Here is a 19741-nt window from a genome sequence, read left to right as displayed (position 1 = left end):
CACACACACCCTTCCATTTGTACCAATTTATTTGCTGTTATTCTTCCCAACCTTGCTGTTCTCATTCCTCTCCATATCCAGCTTAAAGCCCATGGTCTCTTAGCGTAAGTACTCCCATTCATATAATTTTGATACCCTTGTCCCCCTCACTTTTTTTGGTCAAACTAAAACTTTGGGTAACTCAACTTCTCTGCCCAATGCATGTCTAAACCCACACAGCTAAATGAGGCTGATAAGCGGGCACAGACACAGACTGGCTAATCTCACATTAAATTCACAATTGCTAGCATCAAGTGAATTCTTAATGCTGCCTGGGAATCACACATAGCCTAGTTCATTACTCTCCCCCTCTCCTAAATGACTCACACATTTTCCTTTCTCCTCAAACCCCCAATTAGGTCATGTCTCATTCAGAAGCTCAGTTGATGACCTTATTTTCTAATTCACTGAGAAATATTACGCAATCAAGAAAGAACTTCCACAGTCTCCTATCACTGCATCCACCCACTTACCTGTGTCTTTACCCTCATATTATGCCTCTCCGACTGCTTCACAGATGAAATGTCCATGCTCCTAGCTAAAATCAATCCCTCTGCTTGTGCATTAGATCCATTGCGCTTGCTGCCTTAAGGATATTGTTCCTGCAATTCTCCCCCTCTTTGTCTTGCATTAATAATTTTTACTCCCTCTTGGATCATTTTTACTAGCATATAAACAGGCTGCTTTCCTTCCCATCTAAAAAAAAAAAAAAAAAAAAGAGAATAAAAGCAATCATTTCTCTTGACCCTGTTTTTCCCTGCCAACTTCTCTATTTCTTTGCTCCCATTTGCAGGAAAATGTCTCAGAATAGTGCCCTGTACTCATGGTCTACAGTTTGTTTCCTCTTACGCTTTTTTTTTTTTTTTTTTTTTTTTTTTTTTTGCCAGAGTTTCGCTCTTGTCACCTAGGCTAGAGTGCAGTGGCACAATCTCAGCTCACTGCAACCTCCACCTCCTGGGTTCAAGCAATTCTCCTGCCTCAGCCTCCCAAATAGCTGGGATTACAGGTGCCTGCCACCACATCTAGCTTCGTGTTTTTAGTAGAGAATGGGTTTCACCATGTTGGCCAGGCTGGTCTTGAACTCTTGACCTCAGGTAATCTGCCCTCCTCAGCCTCCCAAAGTGCTGGGATTACAGGTGTGAGCCACCGCGCCCTATCCTCTAATGATTTCTTAAACCCACTGCAGCTGGGGTTTTAGCTCCTGCCACTCCACCACAATTACTGTGATCAAGGCTGCCGATGACTGCCTCCTGGCTAGAGTCAATAGTCAGATTCCCAGCCTTCATCCTACTTGACATAGCACGAGCATTTCACAAAGTGGACCACTCCATTTTTGGGTGAACTTTCTTTTCTAGGCTTCGAAGACACCACACTGTTGACTTTCTTCCTACCTCACTGGTTATGCCTTCTTCGCCTCCTTGGCTGGTTCCTTCTGCTTCCCTTGGAGTGCCCCAGGGATCAGTCTTAGCCTTTTTATCCCTTCACCCTCTACACCCTCTTGCTGATCTCATTTGGACTTACAGCTTTAAATAACATCTACATGCTGATAACTCCCAAATTTTTCTCTCTAGCCCAGACTTCTTTCTCAAACACCAGATGTATCTATTTTACTGCCTAATCAAAATTTCCATGGGATGTCTAATTTTTATTTCAAACTCAACATGTCCAAAACAGAATACTTTTTCTTCCACTACAAATCTGCCCCACTTCTAGCCTTCCTCATCTTAGTTGATGGAAACTCCATCCTCCCAGCTGCTCAGGCAAGACTTTTGAGTCACTGTGACTCTTCTCTTTCTCTCACTCCCCATTGTCAATCCTTTAGGAAAGTCTATTGGCTTTTCCTCTAAAATATATCAGAATCTACCATCACTCTGGTCCAAGCCACCATCATCTCTAATCTAGAATAGTGAAATTACCTCCTAACAGATCTCCCAGCTTAAATGCATTAAACATAGCAGTCAGAATGATCTTTTGAAATGCCAGGTAGAGCATACTATGTTTCTGTTCAAGATCCTCAATGACTTTCTAGTTTACCCATAGGAAAAGTTATTACAATGACCTATGAGGCCCACATGGTCTGGCACCCTCCCCTCCTTCTGACCATAACTCTGCTCCAGTACTGCTAGTTCGTTTACTGTTTCTTGACCTCATCACCTAGGGTTGCTTCTTTAGCTGTGCCCTCTGCCTGGAATACTTTTCCTCCAGATAGCTGCGGGCTAACTTTCTCAACTTCTTCAAGTCTTTGCTCACATCTCATTTGCATAATGAAGCCTATTCAGATCACACTGTTTATGACCTCACCCTAACCTCTACTCTCACCTAGCACTGTTGATCCCACTCAGTCTGCTCTACTTTTCATTAATTCCATATCTTCTATTACCCAACGCTGATTTATTTTTTAATTTTCTATATTCTTTCTACTGGAATATAAAATCATAAGGGCAAGGATCTTTGTTTTATTCACTTCAATGTCCCAAGTGCCTACAACAGTGTCTACCATATTTTAAGTGCTCAATCAATCCTTGTGAATTGTATTTCTTAGCCCATGAAAGCCTGGTGTTTTTTGTTGTTTTTGTTTTGTTTCATTAAAGATAAAAGCCATGACTACACACGACCCCAGAAGGAAAGCCTCTAGCTAGCACCGCCTCTGGATGCACTTCAGTCCAGTCCATTGCTGACCCCTGCTGGAACTCAGCAACCAAGTTGCTGTCTGTCCCTTGACTGGATGAGTGGACCGGGAACTCCTTGGGGACCAGCAGGGTTGACAAGAGGCTGCTGATCTCCTCTTTGCCACCTACTTGTTCCATACCCTGTTTGTAAGAGTCGTATCTGTAGTCCCACATCTCCCTGGGGATATTCCTAATTCTAGGGGTCTGCAGAAGACAGATCAAAGCTTTCTTTTGTTTTACTTATACTTGGTAACTGTCTTCTCTTATAAAGACCCAATAAGAGGGGGGGGGAAGTAAAATAAAAAATTCTGCTCTGGGTTCCACTTTCAGAACTAAGAACTTAATCTTTAACCAGACTAAAACTTGACATGAAGTAGAGAATCTGTTTTGAAAATATTAATATTAATGGGATTTCTTTTCTTATTCTCTTCCGTATAATGACTCCCTTCTCAACCAGAGGCATCCTTTTTCACCAGAGAGCATTATGGTTGTTACAGCAAGAATGCAAGGGTACACGGGACTTGAGTTCAGCTTTTGAAGCCCAAAATTAAATAACAGTCTTGAAAGCTTTTTCGAGAAAATAAGCTCAAAATTCCAAAACCTCTTAAATATTAAGAGCAAAGAGCGTAGCTTGGACATAAGGTTTTACTCTAATCTGAAAGTACAGCACACTTCAGTTATGATGGTGGGAAGTTGCCATCTGCTGAGGGAGAAAGTAAAGTGCTCTTCCAGTTGTAAGAGCCAAGGGCAGGGGGCAGGTTTGAGGGGTTGAGACTAACCAATCCTTGGATCCCTGGGAAGGAACCCCTCAGTCCCTTCAGACCTTGGACCTTGGCCCAGAATGGGAAGATGGGCATGACATCAGGAACCCCAGAGAAGTTGAGGTAGAATCTGGAACGTCTGGCCTGTCCTTCACTTTTACTCCATGTTCAGTGTGACACTGGGGCAATACAGTGCCATTCAAGAGGTAGTCCTTACATGGTTGAGAGGTATCTAGGCAGATGAACCTGGGTTTGCACCCCAGTTCCCTGTGGCCTTGGTGTGGAATGGAGGATGACCAGAATATTTTTTATGCCTTGGAAAGAGCATGCAGGAGTGCTGAGAAAACCCAAGGTCCAGGAGAAGTCTGCATTGGGGACGAGGAAGCCACATCCAGCAGAGACCTCCAGTAAGAGATATAGCAGGATTCCAGACTCCAGACTCCAGCAGTGAGTGTCAGAAAGCCACCAAAAACACCAGACAGGACCTGTTGCAATTCACTGGGCACAAACACAATATTCCCAGAGACCCCTAAGACAGTCACACAGCATAGAAAATGAGTGAGGATCCAGAGAACAGCAGAGGACACAGCCATGAGACTGCTTCCCTTTCTGCTGTTCTGAGTATATGTAAGCTCCCAGTGTTCAGGGACCACGGTGGGAAGAAGGGGAGAGTTTGAGCTTTGAATTGACTGAATATTTATACCCAAAACACTGAATTAAATTGAATGGGAATATTTTAAACTGAAAAAGACTAACTGAAATATAACTAAATTACCTTAATTGACAAGTTTAAATTTTTCACCTGTCATTAACAGGAGGGGGAGCTTCTTAATAAGACACAAGTAGCTATAGACAATAAAAAATGCTACTTTTTTTCTTTCAAGTTGAATCGTAAATGTTTGTATGTTTTGATTGTTTGCTTTTCTTCCCTTTTACTAAACTGGAATATTTTGATAGGGGAACTAGGGTTCTGGGTCAAGCTCTGGATCATCAAGAGCTATGGTGGAAAAATAAGAGAGAAAAAGAGTACTCTGGAGTGGAGTGTGGGAGATTTTCCTTTGAGAATTCAGATTGGGCTCATTTCTGGTGTGGTTTGTGTTGACACTCCCCTAACTCTATCCCTCCAATGAGCTTAAGAAAATGAGAATGAGTCTCTGAATTCCTAGTGAGGGATGAGGAGCAAAAGAAACTCCCTGCCCAAGTCCTAGAATAGGTATGAGAGCTCCTGAGCTGACACTCCTATATGCAGGCACACTATGCTTTTTCTCCATATAAAATTATCTACCTTTGCTGCACTCAAGTTTTGTGCTTGTAATTGTATTTTGACTCTGACATTAATTATGTCACACCTTCTTGCTTTTATTAACACTTAACATTTGTTTGGTATATCATTTCCACATTTCCAAACCTAGGATTTTCTTTTTTCTTTTTTTTTTTTTTGACAGGATCTCACTCTGTCACCCAGGGTGGAATACAATGGTGTGATCACAACTCACTGCAGCCTCAACCTCCTGGGCTCAAGCAATCCTCTCACCTCAGTCTCCTGCATAGCTGGGACTACATGCATGCACCGCCATGTTCAGCTAACTTTTATTTATTTATTTATTTATTTATTTATTTATTTTAGAGAGACAACTATGTTACCCTGGCTGGTCCTGAGTTTTTGTCTCAAGCGAGTTTTTGTCTCAGAGTGCTGGGACTGTAGGTGTGAGCCATTGCGTCTGACCTGCTTTTTTTTTTTTTTCCTTAACCACCATTATTTTGCTTCTGTCCTTTAAAATACTTTAAAATGTCAATCTTGTTGACTTATACAAGCAATACATGGTTATTCTGCTTTTTAAAAAAGTCAAAGCAGGCTGGGCACAGAGGCTAATGCCTGTAATTCACCACTTCCAAAGGCTGAGGCAGGAGGATTGCTTGAAGCCAGGAGTTCGAGACCAGCGTAGGCAACAAAGCAAGACCCTGCCCTCATTTCTACAAAAAAATTAATAAAAAAAAGAGTGAAAGCATTATATGTAAGGCTAGAGAGCCCCTAACCATCACTCTCAATCCTTGTCTTTTCTTTAATTGCCTATTACTATACTTTGCCAACTTTTTTGGTTCTTATCTCTTGAATTTTTGATTCTTTATATATTCCAGACATTGATCTTATGCCTGACAAATATTTTGCTCAGAATGTAGCTTGATATTTAATTGTGTTTAGGCTTTTAAATGTAAAACATTTAAAAGTTTTGATGTAGTCAAATCTGTCTTTTTCCTTCTTTAAATTTTTATTTTTAATTTTGTTGTGTCCTAAACAAGATGACCTTCCTTATTTAATGATGATAGAGGGATTTTCCAGTATTTTTTACTATTTTTTTTATAGCCTAAACATGTTTATGTCTTTACCATCTGTAATTTATTGTTATGAAATGTTTGAGAGAGAAAGTAATGCTGTGTATTATTTTGTTTTCTTCATGAAGAGTCAATTGTCTCAATAGCATTTATCAAGTAGCCTATCTTTTCCCTGATTACATGAATGCCACCTCTCTCATCCACTGGACTGTATTTACAGGTTTATTTCTGAACTCTTTATCCAATTCCACTTATCTCTTTGTCTATTCCTGCATTATACCACACTGCCTTAATTACTGTAACTTTGTCATATTTTGATATCTGGTAAAGCAATTTTTCCTTCATTTCCCCTATGATCTTCTGTAATATTTCCTTTAAAAAGCTCGAAGAAAAATTATTGTGGGGTTTTGATTGGAATTGCATTAACTATATAGATTAATTTGAGGACAGGACTGACATTTTTAGAGTATTGAATTTTACCATCCACAGACACATTATTTTTATCCACTTAGTCCTAGTTTCTTCTTTCTTTCTCTCTCTCTCTCTTTCTTTTTTTTTTTTTTTTTTTTTTTGAGATGGATTTTCACTCTTGTTGCCCAGGCTGGAGTGCAATGGCATGATCTCGGCTCATCGCAACCTCTGCCTCCCGGGTTCAAGCGATTCTCCTGCCTCAGCCTCCCGAGTAGCTGGGATTACAGGCATGCACCACCATGCCCAGCTAATTTTGTATTTTCAGTAGAGATGGGGTTTCTCCATGTTGGTCAGGCTGGTCTCAAAAGTCCTATTTTCTTTCATGTCTTTCAGTAAAAATTTTATAGTATTCTTCATAGATGTTATTTATGTTATTTGTTGCTACCAAATATGGAATCACTTAGTCTATTACATTTTCTGATTGATGATTGCTGGCACATAAGTAAATGATTTTCTTCTTTATTCAATTAATGTAGTGAATTATGTTTATAGATATTATTGAATTAATCTTGCATACCTCAGATAAACTTCACACAATTATGATGCATTATTCTTGTCACTCATTGCTGAATTTTACTTAGGATTTGTGGACCTGTCTTTATAGATAAAATTGGTGTTTTTTTTTCTTGTCTTTTAATTTGCCTTGTTTTGGTATCAAGGTTAGCTTGACTACATAAAATAAATTGGTTAATTTTCTATCCTTTTCTATGCTTTAGGGTGCTTTATAAAAATAGAAATTATCTTTTTCTTGAAGACTTAGAAAATTTGCCAATACAACTGCCAAGACCTAGTGCCTTTTGGGAGATATAACTTTGACGACCACTTCAATTTCAGGTTTTCTACATTTTCTTAAACCATTTTGAAATTTTACATTTCCTTATAAAATTATCCATATAGTTTTCAATTCTTGATATAAAGTTGTTTGTATTATTCTAATTTTAAAAATCTGTTTTTTGTGTTATGATTTTATTTTATTTTTTTATTCCTGATAACTTTTTGTGCTTTCTATTTTATTTTATTTTAATTTTGAGACAGGGCCTCACTCAGTTGCCCAGGCTGAAGTGCAGTGGCACAATCACAGTGAAGCTTTGGCTTCCTGGCCCCAAGCAATCCTTTGGCTTCAGTGTCCTGAGTAGCTGGGACTACAGGCACATACCACACACCCAGCTAATTTTTTTTTTTTATTTTTTGGTAGAGACAGGGCTTTGCCATGCTTCTTGAACTCCTGGGCTGAAATGATCCTCCCACCTTGGGAGGAATTACAGGCGTGAGCCACTGCACCTGACCTGACTTCTCTTTTTAAGAAATTTATATTTGCAAAGAAACCTACTGTTATTAGCCTTTTAAAAGAGTTTTGCTCAAGCTACCTATTTTTTCTTCTGTTTCATTAATTTCTGCTTTACTAATGATAATATTTTCATCCTTTTTTTTTTTATTATCACCCCTCCAGAATTGCTTTCAGATTTTTTTGGTGCTAATCACTCCGTTCCCCACATCCCTATAAAATCTTAAACCACACATATAGTGCATATCTATTTATGTAGTATGCTCTTTTGGAGGCCACAACCTTTGTAATATTTAAATGTTTGTTTTCCTTTTCTTCTGGAATTGAAAGCTTAGTTCATTCACCTTCATTCAATCTTTCTCTTTTTTGAATAAAATATTTAAGGCTATAAACTACATTTCTTCCCCTGGTGTTTTTTGCTTGCTATATAGTGCTTTTTGTTTTCATTCAGCTCTAAATTTCTGCAATTTCCCTTTTTGTCTGACTTACGTAGAGGCTTCCTTTTACATTTCCCAATTGATGGATTTTTAATGTATTTTTTATTGTATTTTTATGTGATTACCTGCCTGAAGTTTGTCTAGACTTTCTTTGTATCTTACCATGTGGCCAATAGGAAAGATTGCAATGTTTCAACATTTAAGTTTGATTTTTATAGTAGGCTTTTGGCAGATACCTTTTATCAACTTAAGAAATTATCTTTTGTTACTACTTTACTAAGGTGTTTTTAAATTAAATCACAAATCATTGCTGAGTTTTAACAAATACCTATTTTCGAAACTATTGAGATGGTCATGCCTTTTTGCTTCCTAATTTCTATTAATTTGATCAATTACTTTGATATATTTCATGTGTCTCATCTTCCTACACTTTCTAAAGACCTACTTCTTTCTGTACGTCCTCCAAGCAACCATCTATATTCCCAATGACAATGGTAATATCACTGAAACTAAGCTAAAAATACTTGGAAGTATTGTTTACATTTTTTGTAATCATCTACTATACCTAACTCAGTCATAGGGATGATTTTCCAGTGCTTTCTCTGCAAATTCAAGCAGGTACCTCTCAATATTTTCTTGGACCTGAGATCCTGAGTGAAGATGGACATTCATGTAAAGCTTGCATCCATGCTTCTGTTAGATCTCTTAGGGTTCTAATCACCTCCTCTAACCTACTAATTATAAAAACGCCACTCCTTTATAATTCCATGTTTAAGATTGTTGGCTACTGGTCTTTCTTATTTTTCTTTTCACATCATCAATACTGTCCTCTGAAAATACCACCTTTCTTCTAAATAAATCCTTCTCTTCTTTCAGCTTAATCAAACCGTCTTCCTTTCTTCAGTTTTCACCCTTGCACTGCTTCTATTTTGACTTCAAGATTTAAATATATATTTGAAACAAATATGGCTCCCATTTTATTTCCTGAATAGACTCTGATTCCTAGGGAGAGAAGGATTCAGGCAAAAGCCTTTTTAATACCTTTCCTGTCTTTGGGATTATTGCTTTTCTCTTCCTCAAACCCTTACATAACAAAAACTTCCATTCTTCTTTATGTATTTATGATAAAATCCACCATTTCTCTGTGGTTGAACACACAAGAAATTCAGCCAAGGCCCTGAAATTCCACTGTCAGGGCTTATATAGTAAACACATCTGGCATCAACTTGGAACATAAATAGAAGGTGATTCTGGATATCCCATATAAATTAAAGGACTTGAAGCCTCCCATTGGCCTCTCCTTAGCCCTATTCAAGGGTGCATTTCAAATCCAGGTAAGGGGGAAACTGATCTGATACGACCTGATACTTCCCAGAAGAACTTAAGAGCTAGAATGTCCCTAACCTGTGCTCTTACATATACATGGAACTTATGCCATTGACCTTAGAATCCTCAACTGCAATTCTGGCTGAGAATAAAGGCAGCACAAATTGATCTATTCAATAGTGCCTTCCCTTTCTGCAGTGATCCTGTCTCAGCTACATCTATGCGAATCAAAATCAGCCACAGTGGTCTGTACAGCTCACTTTTGCCAAAGTCTATGCTCAGAGACTCTAAAAAAATCAGTGGCTTGTGTGAGGACACTTGCTATCATAGGCTGCTAAGACTTGAAACGACTAAAGAACTGAAAGGCTGAAGATCATTAAAGCACTAAAGCCCTGTACTCTGGCATTACAGACATCCAATCTCCACACATCTTATTTTGATTCCCTAATTCCAGGTGAAGTGCCTATTTCTCAAGATTTAACAGGCAAGGCACATCTCGATGTGGTGGGGCTTAAGGGAGAATATTAATTCTACCTCTTTCCCCTCTATGTTATCAGCCAAATGAATAATAGATACAAGAATCAGACAAATGAGGGTCAAAATATCAGTACAGTCATCCCTCGGTATACATGGAGATTGGTTCCAAGATCCCTGCGTATACCAAAATCCACGCATACCCAAGCCCCTCAACTGGCCCTGTGGAACCCATGTATATGAAGAGTTTTTTATACTCTATTCGCATGTGACTTTTTGTATATGTGTAAAGAACAGCATATAAGCGGGCTCTGCATCCCACAAATACCCTATTTTTGAACTGTGTAGTTGAAAAAAAACTGCACATAAGTGGACTTGTGCAGTTCAAACTCATGTTGCTCAAGGGTCAAATGTTACTTTGCTGATGAAGCTGTATCACGGTCAAAACTGGGCTTTCTAATACACTGTCTCCCCCACTCCTCCTGATTCCTGGTCTTGGATCTGGACTACCCAAAGAAAAACACACAGTGGAAATACTTACCTGGATAGCAGCAAGGAGCAGGGCTGCCCCAAAAGTAGGAACAGAGAGAGGTGTTCTTCAAACCTGCCTCTAGAAGGCAGGTCTGGGGCTCAGCAGGTGTGCTTACCCTATGGAAGCAGGATCTGAGTGAAGTGCATGCACACTGCAGGCAGGGAGGTGTAAAAGAGAGAACTTAAGTGTGTGTGTGTACAATGACCTCCCCTCCTTATGTCTCCATCAGAGAATACAATCATTTTTCCTTTGGGGACAAGTGAGTAGAGGTAGAGATGGGGGTCACAAATGACATTCCAGAATGGTTCCCTGCTTGGAGAAGAACAGGGAAATAGGGACAAATGACATATTCTTGCCTCCACGGGTGGGGGCAAAGCCTGTATTCTTCACATCCTCCCAGCAGAAGCAGGGGATCCAACTCCCTCACACCCAAGGTCTGACCTAGAACTCATCCCCAGCCTCCAACCCATATTTCAGGAAGAGGTCTATGAATAGTTTCTGCTACTGGGTCATTCCTACATCAGAACTGGGGATGGCAGGGATGGGGCAAGGGCTCAGAGGTTCAATCTGACCCCAACCAACCCCCATATGTACTCACTCATTGAGCACCATCTGATTAACAAAAAGAAACCAAAGAAACACCAATAAAATTAGGAAGCCCTTTTCACGGCATTTCACTAACTACTCCTTGAGAACTCTCTGGTTGCTGGAGTGAAAAAGGTAACAACAATACTCAGACCAAGAAAGACCCACCTAAAAACTTTGTATCTGGCTACTCCAATGTATGTCCTGAGTATCTCCTTCCCCACCACCTCAAGACCTGGGAGGAGTCAGTTTTACCAATGAAAGACATGTCACATTGAGATTCTCGAGGCCATCCCCAGATGAAAGTCCCCAATGTACAAGAACCCAAATAAGGACACTATTTGGGAGCTTGAGAATCAAAAGTTATTTATCAACAGGTGATTGGAAAAGCCAAGCTTTCTTGAAACCAATTTCAGAATGGTTAGTGGAAATTCCTGTTAGTTTCTTTGGTCCACTTGCCCGGTGGCAGATCTTCAACTGAAAAGGACAAAGAGGAAACAGTAGTCTTCAATAGGACCCACAGTGCCCTAGCTATCCAGCCCTAGCTGAAGAGACAAACAGAGCAAAGAGAGGACTCCTTTCACCACCAAAAATCAATCTCACAATGGGGGCCTTCTCCTCCCACAGGTAACTCAACAGTCTTACCTTCCCTGCTTAGCCTTCATTGGGAAATACTGAACCTCTTCAGGGTCATAGGCCATACTCTTTGGGTCCTTTCTAAGGACCCCTCCCTCATTTAGTGTAGAAGCACTTAGTAGAGTCCCAATGCCATGTTTGTATCATTCACTCTCTTGAGGATGCTGGAATGCCCAGGACCAGAAAAAGAAGGGAATTCACACTGAAAATTAACCTAGCAGGTCCAAAGAGAAAGTCTCTCCTACGATGCCAAAAAGTTATTCTCACTTTATGTCAACATGGTGTGAAGGGAGGGAAAGTAACCTGTTAAGAAAAGGGCTTTTGGGTCAAACACAATAGGCAAAGAGTTCAATCAACATGTGAAGGTACATAGAAGCAATACAGAATACGGAGGGAGGGAGGGACTAAGGTCCCAGAGAGGAGGAAGAGATGGGGTAACCAAGTGTGAGGGAAAGAGTCACTTAGCAGGCCAGACACCTAAGTTCTAGTCATGGCTCTTCCCAGTAACCCAGCATATGACTTTGAGCTTATCTAGTCTTCAGTATCCTCATCTGCAAAATAGGGGAAAGCAGTTTGTTTAACCAGGTGCCTGTTAGGGTCCTATGAGATGACAGCATCTTCCCCAAATGTCAGTGACGGACTATTGCAAAATATTCAGGAGGGTGTCAGAGGGGATCTCCCAGGGCAGGAAGTGCCTTTCAGCCTCATCTCCAAAGAAAGGGTCACATATATACACATTCACACATACACAAGCAGAGTGGTCAATGATTTCATCCACAGCAGCAGAGACACAGAAAAAACAAATACTGTTGATGTCTGATTCCTTCTTATTGGGAGAGGGGCCCTGAGGATATAACTTGGAGGGACTATATGGTCAGAGGAGAAAGGTCCTCCTATTTGATAATACCTATCACCTCGCTACTCCTTCCTCAAATCCAAGGCAGCCAGCTCCTTGAAAGAAACCAGTCTGTTACCCTTCCCTCTCCCATCTACCAACTCACCTGTTTCAGAAACAAAAATCTAGGGAAATAACCCCCTAGTTAGCCATTAGGAAATGAACAGAATCTACCACTCCTGAGATTACATAAGGTGGGGCAGCTGTGTCCACACGCCTCTATTTCCCTGAAAGTTATCAATGGTTATGAACGCGCTTGTTTTGGGCCCCGCCCAACCTTAAGGTCGCTTGAGTTTTCTCTCTGAGTGAAGAGAGAACTAGTCTGGACCACCCTTTTCTTTCTGGTGCCTTTACGGTTGTTTTCAAATTGTTTAACCAATCTCAGCGTGAGAGTGAGCCAGGAAGTTACCATCCTCAAGGAGGAATCGAAATGGGGAGAAGGGCTACGACGCAAGCGCAGGGTTCCAAATCATGCAATAGGACCTGCAAACAGACTCACACCCCAGACATCAAGAAGCATCTCCCAGCCACACATCTACATGGAGCTTATGTGGCCTCTCCTAGCAGAGGTAGCTGGGGCAATTGGGGGAGTGGAGGGCATTAGCCTCCCATCAATCTGGAATCCCTATTTAAAAGATGCTAAAAATAAATTAGTAAACATTGCTGTTTACAGAAATAGAAATCATTTCTGTTTCCAAAGGCCTCTCACCATCCCAGTCCTGGACATCTCCAAGACTGCCACCCCTGACACCCTCTCCAAGGTCCGCCCTGGTGGATGGGTGAGACACCAGAGTCCTTTGAGACTGGGAGCTCCTCAGGCATCTGAGAATTCCAGTTTCACATCCCTGGTTCCTGCGAGGGGAGAATCTTCAGTACTCCGGAGAGTACCGGAGTTCATCCCTTCTTATCAGTTCCCGGGGGCTGTCTTGAGGCAAACCCCACTTTTAGGATGATATACGCGTTGCAAGAATTCCCGCTATTTTTCGGCCCCCAGTACCTCCCCAGAGTCCACATGTCTGCCTGGACCCACCCTCAAAGCAGAGGAACCAGTCTGTGCCTTGGTGTAATGACTCTGGGAAAGGGGGATGGGCAGAGAGAAGGCAGGGACAACCGCCTGGGGGATCATCCTTGAGGGTAAGACTGACAGCAATGACTGTCCTACAGGCAGGTGGTGAAGCTGGGCGCCGGGCCGGGGCCGGAGCCGGAGGCGGAGCTTTCCACCTCGCTGGCGAGTGGCGGGTCGACGCGGGGAGTGCGACGACGCCCCCGGTACTCGATCATATCTGGATGATAGGTTGGGTGGCGGCGAGCGTGTTTGGTCAGGTGGTCGCTCCGGGAGAACTGCTTGGGGCAGAGGGGGCAGGAGAAGCGCTTCTCGCCCGTGTGCGTCCTGTAGTGGCGGGCCAGCTCGTCGGAACGCGTAAACTTCTTGTCGCAGTCGAGCCAGTCGCAGGAGAAAGGACGCTCACCCGTGTGGGTACGCTGGTGAGACTTGAGGTGCGACGACTTGTAATAGGCTTTGTTGCAGCCCGGGAAGGGGCATTGGTGGCGCTTGGCAGCAGGTGTGACGGGCCTCCTCCGGGGCACCTGATCCGCGACGGGGGCGGGGCCGGCCCCTAGGGCCCCTCCAGAGACCCCACCAGAGGCTGCTGGTGCGCCCGGGGCGGCAGGCGCGCTCGGGACGGCGGGCGCACCGGAGGAGCTCTCGGGAGCGCAGACCGCCGCGGCGCCGGAGGCGGGAGCCAGCTCGGAGCACGGGGTCTGGACGGAGCACGGGATCGGGTCGGAGAAGCCGGACGAGGCGCGTGGAGCTTCCCCCGAATTCTCCCAGGAGCCCTCGCCAGAGCTGCCGCGCAAGTCCTCCCAAACGCCTGCAGCCAGCAGGTGGGGCGCGGCGCCGCCCGCGCCGGGGCTGGGGGCGGGGACCTGCGGGAGAGGGGGAACCGACGCGGGCCCCGGTGGCCCCGGACCCGGCAGAGCGGACTCCGGCGGCGCCGCACCCACCTCCGAGCCTGCGGCTCCGCCCGCACCCTCGGGGTCCGGCGGGCGGTGGTGAACCACGGCGCCCGCGGACATGGACACCAGGCACTCGGCGGCGAAGTAGTCCAGGCACGCCACGGCGGCCGACATGCTGGGACCGCCCGGCCGCCGGCTAGCGCCGTCCGAACGCGGCCGGCCGCGGGCTAGGGAGTTCCCCGGAGCGTCCGTCCCGCAGCCTCGGAGCGAGAAGCAGGAGGCCGGGTGCGCGCCGCCCGCAGCCCGCTGCCGCCGCCGCCGCCGCAGCAGCCGCTGCCGCCGCCGCCCGCGCGGAGCCCGCCCCGCCTGACGCGCCCCTGACGCACCGGAGCCCGCGGGGGCGGCGGAGGCCCGCCCCGGCCCGCAGGACACCCCCTCGGAACGCGCGGCCCCCCGGCTAAGTCATGTTTAACAGCCTCAGAAATTATCTTGTCTCCGCGTTCTTTCTTCTGCCGGCGAGCCAGGTAATGGTAACGGAGCGAAACTCCCCGGTCGGAACTTCTGGGCTGCCGCGGCCTCGCCCCCCCTCCCCCCGGCTCGCCGTCCGCTGGTCCGTAGCCAGCTGGGTGTCCCGCGGAGTCCCAGAAAGTTTTTTTTTTTTTTTTTTTAAGGAAAAAAATGGCTAATACCTGACATGTCTTTCGGTTCATAATTGCGATTGTTAGCGAAGTGGTCTGGAATTCCATTTCATTCCCCGTTCGCCACTCTCAGGCTAAATTGCAAATATCCCCAAGTCTGTAGCAAAAAAAGTTTTCTCATTGAGCAGCTCAACTGTGAACTCGGGGGCCGGGAGCAGTTCCCTAAATAGATCCGCTACGTAGCCATTAATTAATAGCATCTCGAACCAGAAACAGTTTTAACCTTGGAAAAGCAAAGAATCCTCTCCCGGTTGAAATTGAAACTTAAAATCCTTTAGGTAACGATTTAACTGTTCAGCCAACGAAAGAAAAATGCATGTTTAAACTGCATTAACCTGTCACTGGCATCCAAACAAATTTAAACGCTGAAATATAAATTATAGTCTAGCGGCGACATAAACACATTAAAATGGACTCCCACCATTTTAATAATAGAAAGTCACGTTTCCAATTAGGCAGTCTCTTGTAATTTGCTTTTGACAAAAGTTAAAAGTAAGGAAATGCAGCACATGATATAGAATGCTCATATGGTGTTTTGTGATTGTGGAGGTTTGCCTTTTTTATAATCAAATGCATGTACGGTTTCTTTTACGTGTCTTCATTGCTTTCATTTTTTCCCTCGTTTTCCTTTTAAAAAATGTAAAACCACATAGAAAAACAAACAGGATAATTTCTAAAAATAGTCATATCTTAGTTTTTGATGTATACAAGCTTTTATGAGTGAATTATGTGCATTTTATTTGTAGTTCTTAAGTACTTTTTCTTTTGAAAATTAATACGTATGCAGCAAGAATAACATACGTTCATGTATTTACTGCCTAGGATAATCAAATGTGAAATTTTTGTTATAGTTGTTTCGTGTTTTTATTTATATTAAACATTACAGATAGAGTTGAATGTCACTTTATTTCCCTCCCCAGTCCCATTCACCTTTCTCCCTCTTCACTTTTCTAGGTAATTAGTATTATAAAGTGGCTATTTAATCTGCATTTGTTTTGATACCCTTATTACCTAATTATATATGTAAATATATGTATATACCCGTGTTTATTTATTAACATTTTTAAGTAAATGGTTCACTGGTATACATATCATTTTGCAACTTTTCTCCCTCAATATGATTGTGACAACTATCCAGGTTGACACCTATAGAATCTACTTTATTCATTTCAGCAGTTTTTAAATAATATTGTCAGTGTTACTATTTTTAAGGCGATTCCATTGCAAAACAGTTAATTTTTCTGAAGTTCCTCTAGACGATTAACTGTTCATTTATCTACGCATTAAAATCTATCAGAGATAGAGTGATTTACTAGCTGTTTTGGTTTTATTATTTAGAAAAAATGTGAAGATGTTTAAAATGCAGAGAGAACATTACAAGCTCCCATATACCTGTCTCATATAATTAATATGTTAACATTTTGTCATGTCGCCCTCAGATCTATTAAGTATTCAACATTTCCGATAAAATTGAAGTTTCCCTTGTACTGCCCCCAATACCATTCTCCACCCTTTTCCCCAAAGGCAAACACTGACATGAATTTGGTATGTAACTTTCCAATCTGGGTTTTACACTTTAACTGGATGTGAACCTATAAAATGCAGAATATTGGTTTAAATGATTTTTTTAAATGTACAAACATGGTATTAGACTGTACATATTATTCTTGGACTTGTTTTTTTCCTTCATGGTGTGTTTTTATTTTTTCTCTTCGTGTTGATAAATGTAGATCCAGTTCATTCATTTTAATTGCTATATTGTAGATCCATGCATACAAATGTGTCCTGTTTATTCATTCCCCTATTGATGAATATTAAACTGCTGTCAATATTTTGGTACTACTTGTACATGTTTCCTTTGCACATATGTGAGAATTTCTCTATGTATCTACCTAGATGGAGAATTGCCGGGCTCCACACACATTTTCAGTTTTGTGAGAGACTGCCAAATGGTTCAATTTGCACAACCATCAGCAGTGTATGACAGTTCATGTTTCCCTCACATGATCTTGTTTAGATTCAGACTTTTATTATTCCTGCCAATTTGATTATTTTAAAAAACAGTATCTTGTTGTTTCATTTGAATTTCTCTCACTGCTAGTGAAATTAAGCATTTTTTTCCCATATGTTTATTGGTTATTGAGGTTTCCAAGTCTGAGATTTGTTTTTTCACAGTCCTCGTTCATTTTTTTCATTGGATCATGTATGTTTTATCTTTTTTCCTCCTGATTTGTAGGAATTCATGTGTATAAACATTAAATATATTGTCTCAGTCTGTGGCTTGTCTTTTAATTGCTTTTGATGTCTTTTGTACTATAGAAAATTTAAAATGTACTCATATTCATTGATCTCTTTCTTTATAGTGTCATTTGTGGATTATTAAAGAAACCTCTCCATACCTGATGCATAAAGGTAGCCTCTTATGTCTTCCTTAATGTTTTAAAGTTTTGCTTTCTACACATGAGATTGATCTATCTGGGACTTATTTTTTTTTAATGGTGTAAAGTAGGAATTTAATAATTTTACTCCTCCCTTTTCCCCCAACCCCCATATGGAAGGCGTGTGGTAACCTGATTTACTGAACAGTCTTTTGTGTCCTTATTAGTGTGTAATGCCACCATGATTGTAAATTAAATTTCTATGTGTTCATGGATATGTTTCTAGTTTGTCCTTTTCCACTGATCAAACCAAATTTGACCCAATACTACGGTCTTAATTACTATGGTTTTGTAAATCTTGATGTGTAGAAGGGCATATCCTCTCTTTGTTCATTTAAAAAATTGTTAGGTAATGTACATATCATTTTGCAACTTGCTTTTCTCCCTCAATGTGATTTTGAGAGTCACCCATGTTGATAACTGTAGAATCTGCTTTATTAATTTCATGAATGTATAGACTATTTTTGGACTTCTTTTATACTAACTTTAGCATTAGTTTGTCAAGTTGCATTGAAAAACTCTTTTGGTATTTTGCTTAGTTATATTTATAGGTTAAAATTGGGGCGCTATGACAACTTTAAAAATTGAGCCACCTAGTACATTAATATTATTCTGATTTTTAAATGTCTTTCAATAACATTTTATAATTTGCTTATAAAACTCTTATACCTCTTTGTTAGACTTATTCCTATTGTACCTTACAGCTTTTGCTGATATTATAAGTGAGATTTCTTTTCTATTAAATGTTTAAATTGGTCATTGCTGCTACTGTCGTTGGTAGAGATCCTGTAGATTTTGCAATAACCTTAAGTGTTAGATAATGTTGGCAAACATGCTGAACTTATTAGTTAGTTTATTTGTAGATTCTCTTGTGTGTTCATGTAGATTATAATATTATCTATAAATAACACCCCTAATACATTTTTCTCTTTCTTATCTCCTTGGATGGGCTGGCACCTTCAGTATAACATCAAATAGTAAGGGTGAGTACAAGCATTGTTTTCCTATTTTTATCTCATTGAAAATGTTTCTCATGTGTCATAATTATGATATTTGTTGTAAGTCTTTGGTGGAAACCCTTTATCAGTTTCCTTCTATCCCATTTATGCTTAAAGTAGGAATATTGTTAAACCATGAAATGAATATTGAAATGTTGTTAAATGCTTTTTCTAAAAATACTGAGATGATTACAGGTTTTATCTTTGCTATGTTAATGTGACAGGTCATATTGATAGATATTTCTGATGTGAACCTCCCCTTGCTTTCCTGAGTTAAACCCTGCTTTCCCTTAATGTACTGTTATTTATTAATATAGTGCTTCATGTATTTTATTTTAGCATCTATGTTCATAAGTGACATTGGTTTAAAACTTTCCTTTCTTGCACTTTGTGCAAGAAGGAAAATGCATTTGGAAATTTCTTTCTTTTTTCTATATTCTGTGACAGTTTGGATGAGATAGGTATGATTTGTTCCTTGACTATTTGGTAAATCTCCTCTGTGAAACTATCGTATTTTGAAAATTCAATTTAATTTCTCTAATGATTGTTGGTTTCTTTGGGTTTTCTATTTTTTCAATCAATTTTGATGATTCACATCTTTTTCCTAAAAAATTACATACTACATTTAAACCTTTAAAATGTTGGTATATGGTTCATGGTATTCTCTTTAAAAATTCTTTATGGTGTCTGTAGTTATATCCTATTTTTCATTATTGATGTCATATATTTGTGAATTCTCCATTTTTTCTTTTTTGTCTTAACAAAGATTTGTCTGTATATTTAGACAAACTTATAGAGGTTTATGTGTAGTCTTTACAAATAAGAAGATCATATATCTTCTTGCTGATCATATATCTGTTTCTTTTAAAATGTATATATTTGTTTAATATCTATATTTATTTTTATTAATCCCTCACTTACATTTTCATTGAGTTTAGTGTGTTATTCCTTAGCACCTTAAGTGCTTTTCAAGTTAAATACCTATCAATTAATTTCCAGTATTTCTTATTTTCTAATATATAATTAAGGGCTATAAATTTCCCTTAAAGAGAAATTTCGGTTGCTTTATCTGTATCCTGCAAGTTTTTAAAGTAGTGCTTTTATTGCCATTCAGTGCTAAATACTTTATAATTCCACTGTGATTTCTGAAATATGAAATTTTTGGAAGGGTGCTGTCCCCGGATTTCCCTGGCATTGTATCACTTGA

At 40.9% G+C, this 19741-nt stretch overlaps 1 protein-coding gene and 1 long non-coding RNA gene across 2 annotated transcripts in view; one reads left to right on the top strand and one right to left on the bottom strand.

Annotated features, from left to right (window-relative positions):
- Positions 1-11253: 11253 nt before the first annotated feature.
- On the bottom strand, positions 11254-14748 carry KLF14 (KLF transcription factor 14). The gene has a single exon (XM_050782505.1). It carries the CDS (start codon positions 14572-14574, stop codon positions 13603-13605), a length of 972 nt encoding a protein of 323 aa, XP_050638462.1. The 5' UTR covers positions 14575-14748; the 3' UTR covers positions 11254-13602.
- An 84-nt stretch (positions 14749-14832) lies between these two features.
- Positions 14833-19741, top strand: part of LOC126949735 (uncharacterized) — a 73093-nt gene continuing 68184 nt past the window's right edge. Inside the window, exons 1-3 of the long non-coding RNA XR_007723956.1 lie at positions 14833-14924; positions 17462-17510; positions 18500-18519. This is a non-coding gene — a long non-coding RNA (uncharacterized LOC126949735). The remainder of the gene's footprint in view (positions 14925-17461; positions 17511-18499; positions 18520-19741) is intronic.

The sequence above is a fragment of the Macaca thibetana genome, chromosome 3 (assembly GCF_024542745.1).
Source record: "Macaca thibetana thibetana isolate TM-01 chromosome 3, ASM2454274v1, whole genome shotgun sequence".
Classification (NCBI taxonomy): Eukaryota; Metazoa; Chordata; class Mammalia; order Primates; family Cercopithecidae; genus Macaca; species Macaca thibetana.
Note: the sequence above shows the minus strand (reverse complement) of the source record. Positions and strands in the feature narration are given on the sequence as shown.

What these genes read in the sequence shown, in the direction of transcription:
- KLF14 (XM_050782505.1), bottom strand. Translation starts at nt 14,574, where the DNA reads ATGTCGGCCGCCGTGGCGTGCCTGGACTACTTCGCCGCCGAGTGCCTG.